At 39.9% G+C, this 12,349-nt stretch overlaps 1 protein-coding gene across 4 annotated transcripts in view; it reads left to right on the top strand.

Moving 5' to 3' along the window:
* STON2 (stonin 2) overlaps positions 1-12,349 on the top strand; it is a 70,940-nt gene that overhangs the window by 15,842 nt on the left and 42,749 nt on the right. For all 4 annotated transcript variants that reach the window (XM_057381847.1, XM_057381767.1, XM_057381691.1 and 1 more), the window contains 3 exons: positions 376-584; positions 1,014-1,268; positions 7,130-7,327. In XM_057381847.1, the coding sequence (XP_057237830.1) occupies positions 497-584; positions 1,014-1,268; positions 7,130-7,327 (541 nt within the window). In that variant the 5' untranslated portion in view covers positions 376-496. The remainder of the gene's footprint in view (positions 1-375; positions 585-1,013; positions 1,269-7,129; positions 7,328-12,349) is intronic.

Here is a 12,349-nt window from a genome sequence, read left to right as displayed (position 1 = left end):
CATGTTGACAGCTTGGAGTAGGGATTAAGTTATCTCATAATCAAAATTTGCTGATCCTGGGAGAATCTCCTCATCTGCTCTTGCTGGGGTTATGAGAGGCATGGCTTCTTGAGTAAGGAATAAAATATTGGGTTTGGTGATGGATTGTTTGAACATGAAGATGTTTGAAGACCCTCAGTTTCTTTGTATAAAGGAGTTGAACGAGTGTAGCCCTCCTCTAGACAGGTGACATTCCAGTCTCTAAGGTGGTAGTACTTTGACAGTACTGTGCCTGTGGTACATAAATTGGTTTAGCATTCTTCATTATAAAAAATTATGTCATTAGTTTCTCCAGTTTAATTTTCTAAAATACATATACTACTTCTTTCTTGACAGCACTTGAAAATAAAGTGCAAAGGAGGTGTTTCCTTCTATTAGCTCATCGGCACTGTGCCTCTCCCATTCTGCTTTCTCCTCCTTATAATYGCCAAGTGAAGATGAGTGGCCTGCTGCGAATATGACATCTCTGACAAGTGTCATTGCCTCCCACCAGTCTGAGTGGGTGTCCTTCACTGATGAGCTGCTCCTSCCTGTTAACCCACGAGGTAAGCTCTCTGATTTCCTTTAAAACTGATGAGATGTCTTTGTTTGAATTAGACCAACTACTGTCATGTATCTAACACCAGAGAGCTTGCCTTCTAAGTGGAAGCAGTTTGTGCAGAAATTRAATTATCTCCTGCTACCCCTATGTAATAAGAGAATTTGGGCCAAAAAGGCAAACTACCCTCCATGTGATGTAATGTAGATCTGCTACAGGTTTTGGATCTGTCCTTCAAAATTCAAGACAGTATCCAGCCAACCATGGAGGAAATCTTACCTTTTATCATTAAGCGCAAAACCATGTCCAGTGTTAATCCACAAACTGCATTAGGTGAAGGAGAATTTCCTACATTAAATGGCAAATTTAGATGTTTTAATAAAAAAAACAAATAATGGTGACTCCTGTGAATCTTTCTATGTTATCTCTATTTTAGGTAGTGCTGAGGATCCTCCAGTGAAATGTCTTAACTCCTCAGACACCTCCTCAGAAGAGAACCACAATGCAGATGGAGACTTTCAGGACCTTTTCTTCACAGAGCTGCAAGAGGCAGCTGTCCAACCYAAGGTGGATTCTGCTGTGCTTGGTAACCATGTGTGTCCCAGCACTGATCTGTCATCATCCATCAGTGCTTGGGTTCAATTTGAAGATGCACCATGGACCAGTACTTCATCAGCACACTCACAAACAGGTGAGGCAAGAGCAATCAAAAGGTCTGTTCCAGTAAGATAACRAAGTACAATGAGAACATACAGGATTTTTGCCTTGCTCTTTGGCTTCTCAAAGATTGAACTTTGAGYAGTTTGTACTGTATTTCAACACAATTAATGTTACCAGAGTTTCAAAAAGGGCTCATACTATCCTTCTGGATTGAACGAGAAGTATTTTCTTTTTGTAAGGAAAATGAAAGCCTCCTGTGATTCTCTCCAGCTTGTGTCTTGACTAAGTCTTAGAGATTGCCAAACTGCATTCATGGGGAAAGRGCAGAGAGGTGCATTCAGTAGTGACATTTCTAATAGAGAAGTATGAATAACCATCAAAAAAGTCTGAGCCATATTTGTCTCTGTAATCTAGAACTGAAAGAATGGTGATCACCTCTATGATCATAGTCTTTACCTGCTCATAGTTCCTCTGTGTTTTTTGCCAGAAGCTTGTTGATGCCAACAACTACTGTCAGTGCTCATCAGTACTTTCTGCTGTCTTTAGATGCCATGCTTTAGCAGATGGAGAATTACAAAGACARCAGAAGTTTACCTTAATTCCAGCACTGCATACACTTTTCTTCAAATGTAACAGTTCTTTCTGACATACTTTAAACATGCATGCAAATCTTCTGGCTTGCCTCATCTGCTTATGCTAACTGATGTGGTTGAGCTTCTCACTTTTCTGCATGAACGGACTTCTGTCGTTGCAGGAGGTTGGAGACTGATTGCCCAAGAAAGCAGTAGTTTACTTTTTCATATTTAAATTGAGATTCTCTCTTAATAATTCCACTTTATGACAGCTAGTTATTTAAAGCAGTTTAAAGAGTTAGAGTTTTCCTCTGCTCACTGAGTCCATCAAATATTCTCTGTAAATATTATTCCCTGAATAATATTTTGGTCAGAAAACTTGAATTGTCAGCTTTGGATTGGGTTTTGGATAAAACTTATCTGATTTTCCATCTGCTCTTTTGATGTGTGCTACAGACTGGTTCTTTTGAGACAGCAGTTAGACCTTTGTGCAGAAATGGGGGAATCTTGAGGCTAAAAAAAACTTCTCTAATCTTTTTATCTTTATATTTATTTGTTGGTTCCTGTTCTTAGTTGTAAATACGTATTGATCCTTGTGATGTGGAGAGAAGGAGGAGCACCCATGAAGTGTATATATGTAAAACTGAGGTGCTCTGCCTCTCTCTTTAGTTTCATGGYTATGTGATCCTTACACTTACTCATAAAACCACGTACTTTTTCAAAGGGGGCTGTTGGTTGCTCTGACTTGGTACTTCCTTCCTAATGTTGTTATGTCCTTGTTAACTGAAAAATTTGCAAATGCACCTTCTTAAACAAAAAATAAAAATCTTTGCTCAGCCTTAATAAAGGTAATCATAAGAAAGAGACTTTCATAAAACAAATTTTATGGCCCTTTACTGTGAGGGACATTTGACAGCAAGAGGGAGGATAAACTCCAGCCTAGTTGTTCTCCATTATTGTGCAGATCACGATTTTTTTCTACGGGCAGCACCAAAGCTGGAGGCATTGTGTACACTCACACACTCAGTGGAAAGCTCATGGTGACAGCAATTATTCATTTCCAGTAGCAAACATTCTGCATAAGAACAATAGCAAATACCCAGACTGGGGAGGGGGAGGAGTATAAAGGCCAAGTACCAGCAGAAGGATTGGTGTGAGAAGGATGGACACATTTGAAATCTGTTTCCTGTGCAGGCAGCTGTGAAGAGCAACGTCCTAGAGGCYCAGCACTCCGGTCGCGTTCCTGTCAGGGCTCCAGCACTCTTAGGAAATCTTCTGTCTGTCTGTCTGTCTGTGCTCGAGCAGCTGCTCAGCTGACTGGATAATTATCCAGGCTGATGGCCAGGCTGCCTGGAAACACATTTTGAAAAGGGCTTGCAAAGTGTGATTTCCAGAGTGCAGTGAGAGCAGAGAGGATGGGTCCTAGGAGAGAGATGCTGTCTTACTCTGACATTAAGGCTACAGTATTTTTGCACAGGTTACCCCAAAAGCAAGTATTTGTCCCAAAGTGCTCACAGTCTAAAAGAGTACCAATTTAAAGGCAGCTAGAATCTAGTGGTTATCCTATAGGAAATACATTCTAAAGAAGACCAAGGCTAGTGCTGTACCATTGTTACCCAGGGAAAACTGAAGACATTATTGGGGAGCAGAGAYTGGGGGACTGGTGGCAGAAACAGAGCTGAACAAACAGACAAAGACTTACAACAATGAGAAGAATAGTCAAAACCTCAGGTATAGAAATGAAAAGCACCCATAGTGAGCCTCACAATGAAAACTATCTTTAGGATAGTTCAGGCAGAGTWAGTGCTAAGCAGAGTGTTTGTTTCAAAATATTTCTGCATTTTGGATTTATGCATAGTTAACCAATAGCTGCCAAATCATGTAGATTTCTGCCCAAGAAGCCAAAACTCTTGAGTGAGGCTACAGAAATATTTAGTCACAGAAATGATGTATTGTGGTGCCTCCTCCCCTGTATTTCTTTTGCTGGGAAAAAAGAAGTTTTGGTTTTTTTTTATGGTGATTATCAGGTTAGTCAAACTGTTTCTGCCAAAGTGAAAAATGAGATTTTTAGGCTGATCTGAATGTTCCTATCACAAATGCTACACAATCTGCAAATGATCACAGCCAGTGGGTGACAAAACATTTGCATTTGTTACACAATGGGCCTCCAGCTCCCAGTCTCATATTCTGTCAGTGTTAGCTGCACTCTTGAATTCAACGGGGTATTCAGCAAAGCACCAAAATTAGACTAAGGCAAGATCTGTTTCATTCTCCTTCCTAGACACACACACAGCCACCCCCACTTCTTCCCAAGAGCTTTGTCTGGTTTTAAATGGCTCAATAACTTGGACTCCTACCATGTCCCTTGAGAGGCTGTCCAATGGCATATCTGAGCTTAACTACTTTGTGCTGTTCTCTCTGAAACAGGCAATATTTGCAACACAAGATCAGCAGCTGTGACTACACCTGTCACTAGAAACKGTGATGCTGTCCTAAAATTAGAAAAATCTGAAATCCTATGTGATAATAAACCTTGCTAGCACAATTTCCTTTCTTATAATACAGTGAAGGGATCAAGGAACAGGTCCTCAGAACACCAAAGAGGAATGAATGCTTCAAGGTAGCATTAATCTGCATATTAAAAGCCAATACATTGTTTTAAGAACAAACATGTCAAGAAATATAAAATGCATGTAGAAGGAAGCATTTTTCAGTTTGGGAAACAATGAGTTGATTTTCAGTATCCAATGCGTGCTATGGARTTTGCATTTTAGGGATAGTTCTAGCACTGGTCTTTCTACATTAAAAGATCTCTGAGAAATTCCTGCAGCAGAAGGGTTGTGACATTCCATCTATTGGCATTAGAGCCTGAATTCCAAATTTCTGGAAAAAAACCCTGCCTCATTTAGGAATTAGACTGCAATACTTGCCAGGAATCTGAAGAGCAGCAGCAGAAGCATCTGAAGAGAGGTCTTAAACATATGTAGATGTTTATTTTAGCTTGTCTTGCTTTTTGAGATTGCTAGATAGTCTTTTGGCTCAGCGTAGGGGAAAATGCACTTACTCTAGTTTCAAGGGTTAGTGTTGGAGAATCTAGAACAGTCACAGGTGGAAGTTGACTGTAGTAAGATTTTAAAGAAYATCTATTGCAGAAAAAGCTGTCTGTGGTTACAGTTTTTCAAAGTACAAGACTTTTTAGAAAAAAACAGACAACTCTGTTCTTGGAAGATGGCCCTGCTTACCTGGAATGAAGTTAATTTGCCCTTATATAGAAGTATTTGGCAACACTAGTCTAGTCAGTCACCGTCTTAGATARAAATTGGTTTTAGAAAGCACAAAATAGTTGGCATTTATATGASTTATTATATCTAAATTAGACAAATGTTTTTTCATATTGCTGTGACTGACTTTAAACAAAAAAAAATACTGCACATTTACAATCTTTTTTTGTAAAGTAATTCCACAGTTTCTAGAATTTGAGATATAAAACACACTTAAAAAAGGCTTTGGCTCCTGTTGGTGAATCACATACAGAGCTCAACTTTTCAACTTATCCTCTGTGTCCAAATGAGGATATATATAAATTGCCAAAGCAATTTCAGGTGAAGTTTTAAGGATGGCTTTTCAGGTGCCTCATGCAATGTTTAACGAAAGGACTGAGAGAGGGACTGACAGATTATAATCATATGCTCATCATCCTTGTTCTGTGTTAAAGTTTAAGTCTATTTGTTTGGGAAAGCGCCGGGAGAAACAGCATTCTGACTACTTATGACATGATCGCTGAACTCGCCTTTATTAGAATTGAACATGTTTTTATAACCACTATAATGAACTTCATGAATATTCTAAGTAGTCACTTTTCATTGGTTACTTTAAACACAAATTCTGATAAAGGGATGTATTTCNTTCTGCAGTCATTGAGCACAGCTCCGTGTGCAGTTCCTGGAGGGAGGAGGGGTGGGCTTTGGCTGTGTGTCTAACACAACAACTGTCAACCTGTACAGTGAGGAGACATCTGACTTTCAGCTCTTCATCCTTAGGGATGACTCACAAGCCACTCAGTATGTAGGCTCACAGCTGTGCACATAAAAGTACCAGTGCCTGCTTACCTGATGCTATCAGCACAGATCTATTAAATAAATTCACGTCTCAAGAGGCAAGGCAGAGAGCACTGTTTGGATATTCCATCTATGCACACAACAAGGTTTCCATAATGAGACAGTGTCGCAACACTTGCATGGAGTGGAGAGAGATAAATCTTCTTTGACATTAATTTGTCAGTTTCTTCCAAAGTATCTGTCAATCTGATAAGGATTTTTTTATCTATTACATGCCGAGAAGAGAATCTCTGTATCAGCAGTTGATCAGTAACTGCAAGATTTGGAGTGCATCAGGATTTTTGTTGGTTTAGCAGCTAAATATAGATGTACTACCTTACTGAACAGCTATTATGCTGATAYTAAATTAGAACTAGTCTCTACTCATACACTTTTCCCTAGTTCAGGGAGATGTTTTAACCATAGCTTTCTTTTTATTAGTATTATTTTCTCACTAGAGTCACCCATTATTCCTAGCATTTGAGTGATGTTGTGGGCAAAGAGTATGCAATACAAAGAGTACACAACACAGATTCATAGCAGAGGATGTGTATGATATGTGTTCTAAACTCTGGGTGATGGTTAGGCAGGACTTAACTGTTTGACATGCAAGTCTGTCAAATGAGTAGCACAGGATTTTTGGTCTATACTGAGAAGAAATGTGATGCAGTATTTCAGATTGGGACTCTCTATCCCACATGTTCAGAAACAAAAGCCATTCCTAGTGCACATCAATAGGTCAATTTCCATTTATTTTTATACCCCCTCCTCCATGTGGAGCATTCCTGAGATGATGACTGCATTTGAGTGGGTGTCACAGATAGGGAATGTTTAATTAAATWTAATAAAACCACTTTTAAAAAGTCTGTGGTACTGTAGAAATTGTGTTGCACAACARATATGTTCAGGTCTTGTCAGCTGTGTTGGAGGCATGAAACCTTGTTCTGAAAAGTCACRGCTTCTCCTATACTTGAGCAACAGGAAAGCATATGGCTGCCAGCAGTATGGGATCTAAAGCAGACAGCTGAGTAGTGCTGGAGGGTAACTGTGCCAGGCACTAGTTAAATTGCTCTGTTTGTTGTTAAATGACTGTGTTACTGTGGATGTTAGTATTTGTATTTACAGAGCTCCAGTACCCTGATCCAGCATTTCTTTGGAATAGTTGTGATCTTTGGGGAGATTGCCCTGTATTTGTCTAACCAATACCTGTTTTCTGCAACCAGTGTCTGCATCAAAAGCACCCAGCTGGACTTCCCCCTCTTCCAACTCTTCTGAGAGGCAAGCCCGTGCCTCAGAGAGCAGCTGGACAACCAACTCAGAGGACACCAGCAGCCCAAGCATTGCTCCTTCCTACACAGATCTGCAGTCACTTAATACTGAGGACCTGACCAGTGGYAGAACATCTGCAGCAGATTCAGCTGGTAAGAGGGAAGCCTTCCAGCTTCCATCTCAATCTTCTTGTTGCTACTCAAACTCACTGCTCAGATTTGAGCCACAAGGAATGAATCCAAAGCAGAACAAACTCAAGGATTAGGGAGACTAACATTTTGTTCTATTCCAATTCCAAAAAAATCATACTTGGATTTTACACAGCACTGATATGTGCAGRCTCCTGAAGTTAGAGCTAAATGCAACTCACTCCCTTTTGATAGACTTGGAGTATTTCTGGTTTTCACATGCTACATCAGCTTAAGCTGATCTAGGAGCTAATTCTCAGTAAGTTGTGGGAGAAGCTGGATTCCTTTTCTGAATTTCCACGCAGAAGTTTTCTTAACAGTGCATTCATCTGAGGCAGGCCCAGCTCTGCGTGCCACTCTGTTCAGTGAGTGCCAAGATAGATCCAGTTTGCTGGATGCATTCTTTGCATTGTGCTTTGCACTGCTACTGAACAGTAATGCAGAGATTCTAAGAGATGACAATAGGATGGTTCAGTAAGAGATTTTAACCATTTAAAGATCTTATAGCTGACCTTTTAGGGCTCTCCTGATTGTGGAAAAATGTGCTACATGGCATTGTAGCTTATTGCTCCTCAATTGTACCCTGGGTAATCTCTGAAGTGGGAGAAATAAAACAGCATGGTGCCAGTCATGTCATGGAGAATRGGAACTCCAGAATGACAAAGTTGACTTTCACAGTGCATACAAAAAGCTGACATGTCAGGACACAAAAGGGAAAAAAAATACACAGCTCCAGGAGGAAGCACCTGCAGTATGTTGGAAGCTGTTCAACCCAAGCTGAGGAAGGTCATTAGCTACCCAGTTTGGTCATGAAAATTGATTCCCTGGTGTCTTGATAGCTCAGACCTGGATGATACTTAATGTGTTTTCTCTCAGGTGGTGWATGTAAAAATATGTGGGAAATAAGATCTGTTTTATGAGAATGGACTTCCTAAGCCTCAGTGAGGTCATAYGTTCCTTCCATTAGAAACATATACATACATCACCTGCAAAGAGTATTATTTGATGGTTCAGTGAAACTGGGTTAGACTTCTWGGCAGGTTTATAAACAGCAGCATGGTAGGTGCTGGCTCAGTACCTAAGGCATTTGTGGAGGAGCAGTAGTTACTTTGGATAAGTASAGCTATTTCTTTTTTCAAATAGTGAAAAAAATCTGTCTTGGCTGTTTTTATTTTAGAATACTCTGTTATTCTGTACCTTTGCATTGGGAAACCATTTTTTGGTAAAAAGGTTGAACAGGCAAGCTGGAGTATGTGCTGGATATTGCTATTTTGTTGATTTGGTGTACACTGCTGTCCCTAGAGCTGTCTCCTGAGCAAAGGGARTAAGGGATGCCCAGTACATATATAAATTTGCATCATATAGAAAAGTCAAAGACAAGAGCTGCTGCATACACCTGGCACACATATGGGATTATGTCCTATATATGGCCCAAAGTGAAGCTGACACTTCAGTGAAAGTTGTGTGTGCAACCTTCTTACTGTTTCTTTTTCAGTCAGTCACAAACTGACATATTTATTAGTAATACGAGTACAAAATCTCATTCCAGTCACCTAAAAATTTTTRAAAGTAAAAAGGGAAGCAATATAAGCAGGGCTGTGGTATTAATTAAAACRTAAAATACACTTATCATAAACATAAGATACATAAAATATAAGATACACATACGGTACCTTAGCGGTACTGAAACTTGAAGTATGAAGTGCATTGAGTCTTCCTGGCTATGTGTGGAATTTGCAAAAGGGCAACACGAACAAAGTGCATCTGTTTGTCCTGTTCCTGGGATGCCTCACTCCCCAAGGCGGTTGCTGGCATCAGGAAGGTTTGTGGAAGTGAGGGAGCTGAGGACCCGGTGTCATGGAATTGTTGTACAGTTCTGGCTGCTTTTCTGTTGTTCAATCCCCCTCATCCCACCATCACAGTGCATGAGAGGACAAAAAATAAATGATCACTTTCTTCTCTTCTTCGTCTCTGTCCCTCCCCAGAAATGCAGTTCTTTAAATCTGACTTAATTCAAGCATTTGTTTTGCATTTCTCCTCTYGAAAGACTGGCTGACTCAGTCTGTAGTGAGATTTGAAAGCTCCATCAAGGCAATGAAAAGGCATATWTTTTTGCCATGAAGTCAAAGAGAGGAATCCTTATAATCTGTGTGRTTATGGAGTCACCTTGACTGCTAGCCAGGATGTTGACTCCAACATCAAGCTTGCTGGAGGGAAAAAAAATCACACTAATTTCATTGCTAAAAACCCCTATGAAAATAAGAAATCAATGTTTGATCTTCTTAGTAATGGTAAAAAATCAGATCTATAAAAAAGTCTAGGTGTAATACTGTCTCAAGCAAGAAAAACCAAGAGATGAGAAAAGCATGAAAAACTACTCTGTGGTCAGATGCTGAGTAAARTAACTGTTATAGCCATGGTGAATTTTTATTGCCTGAACAGGATAAAAGGATACTCTGTTCCATAATTTCACCACTTGTCTTGAATTTATCCTGCATGCAAAATACTTAAATGCCAACTGCCTGTGATAGGTTGGGTCACAGGGTTTGTGTGGGAGCAGATGAAAGCCTGAGGTAGGTCTGAGTGCAAGCATACACAGAAACAGGTCCAAGAATGTGTGGACTTGGTGTCCAGAGCTGGTAGGCTCTAAGMAGGTGAAATTGGCTGGGAATTAACTTTGTCACAACTGACACAAGATTTGAGTGTAAAACCTATGGGCTTGAGTTTTATCTAATGCATGTGTTTAGGAAGACTTTGGAGAAAGATGAGAGAGACCTGAATGATTYCAGCCTGAAAGTTTACCCTTTCTACAGGGGACTGCATAAAACCTCCYGACATAGAGTTGGGATGTCCTGTAAAGGCAGCAATGTTCACAGTGGTGAAGGTAAATGTTTAATAAGCAGAGCTGAAAAAGATGTGCTTTTCTTTCTCAGTGCAGCTAAAAGATGCTGCACTTTATTGCCTATGCTTGTTTGAACTCTGGCACCAAGAAGCCTTTTACATTATCCTCATCTTTGTCAGCACGAGGGGCTCTTTAGCCTGTGGCAGCTAGCCAGTAAATGGGGCAGGTGATAGCAGGCTGTCCATTTAACATGGGCATGTTTACATGGYTATAACAAGCACTTTGCAGCAGCTGGGGTTTCACTGCGTGTGAAGCTGTTTTTGGTGCTGGTGAAGTGGCCCCTTGCTTCGGTTCTTACCATGCCTCGCTGTGTTGCTCAGCTTRGATCAATGAGCATGAAAAGAAATGGGAACTTTTGGCCTTTGTGCTGTGCTCTGCAAGATAAGTAACACAGGACATCTCTGTTACTGATACAATACAAGTRTTTGTTCCTTCTGTAGCAGATGCCTGCCTCAGCTTTCAAAAAAGGCCAAATATCTGCAAGTTAGAGGAGCAAGGGAGAGACCGTCTTGTAACTGTGGGGTTTTAGATCTGGAAGCACTGAGGTCTGTTTTTAGGTTATGCACAAATACCTCAGCTTAATTTAGATTTCTGCATTTCACCATTCCTCTTTAAAGTAATTTTACTGATATAAATTTAAATTAAATTGTATACAAAATAAAAATAATTATATATGGTMAATATGTATATAATAAAGAAGATACGATATATATTTACATGGCTCATAAACTATATTCTGTTATAAATTTAATATAATATATTATAAAATCTCTGTATTATATAATAAAGCTATGTATGTTTATGTCTGTGTGTAGGCCTGAGTTTCCTCATAGCCATTTTAGGTACATCATTGCTCGTTGTGAAGTTTCTGTTGTGATTTGTAGTTTAGCAAAGCTGCAATTATGCCATGTTTGATGTTAACGGTTCAATTTGCTGACCAGTGTTCTCTTTGGCATTCTCCTGAATCTCTGGGACTGCTGGGATAATGAGGAAATTGCTCTGTTACTATTTTCTGAGAACATCTGCATGTTTGGAGATAGAAGGTTGCATGTGTGACCCTAACTTCTCAAAATCCAGWCAGTTAATAAATAGCACAAGGAATTAATTCTGAGAATGTTGTTATTTTCAAAGTAAAATACATGGTTTAAGGGGGTTCTGCTGCTTCTGTTTCAAAACTTGGAAATGGCAACTCTGACAAGCTCAGCTCCAGCTATTTCTTGAAGGTAATAGAGAGCAAGTAATAACTTCTCAAACCTTTTCCTAATGCTTTTCTGCAGTAAATCTCTTACATACATTTTTGCTGTAACTGTAGCCAGCTAGATACTGAATCCTGATGTGATTGAAAGAATGGGATTCTGTGAGTTTCAAACAAGCAGCTTTGAACAGATTATATAGCTGTGCAATGTGGTTGCACAGAATGCCAGAAACAGGCTATACACTCTGAACTTATTCCATGTTAATTACCAGGGCAAGGGATAAAATAATGTATGCTGTTGATTACTCCCTTCCATCCAGTACTGCACTTGAGTTATGCTGTGTAACTATTAACCAGTTTGTTCTGGTGACCCAGTYCCAGACACATGAAAAACTTGTACTTGAGAGCCTGCCAAAGCCAGCTGGAGAGGCTGCAGAGAGGAACATCCAACCTTTGCTTCAAGGAGGAGGGGACTCCAGAGTACCATGAACAAATAGCACCTAAAATGTACTCTTAAACAAGTCCTACCTGTAAGGGCTAAATTCAGCACCAGAKGCCGGGGTTTTTTATTCTTCAATACTAGCTAGCAATTCAGGAGTTACATATCCTAGTTGTTGTCCCATATTTTTCTCAAGCATTTTTAGCTTCTTTAAGAGTAATGCATTAGTTTGGACAGATCTAGAAAGCTAAGACTGGATAATTCAGAGCAGTAGAATTGTGATCCCAAGATAGACCTGTGTACCAGGAATAGGCTCCTCTTCAAGGCTTCCTCGCCACAGTATCCCAGTGGCCTCTGCAGTTGTGTTCAGTCCTCATCCCTGTTTTACAGTGGAGGAAGCCTGCAGCTTGATTGTACAAGCTGAACTTAGGTGAAGTAGAAACGACTTTT

Source organism: Malurus melanocephalus, unplaced genomic scaffold (genome assembly GCF_030028575.1).
Source record: "Malurus melanocephalus ecotype Western Australia unplaced genomic scaffold, MMel_1.1 scaffold_0, whole genome shotgun sequence".
In the NCBI taxonomy this organism is placed as follows: Eukaryota; Metazoa; Chordata; class Aves; order Passeriformes; family Maluridae; genus Malurus; species Malurus melanocephalus.
The sequence above is the reverse complement of the archived record's forward strand: the minus strand, read 5'-3'. Positions and strand labels throughout refer to the sequence as shown.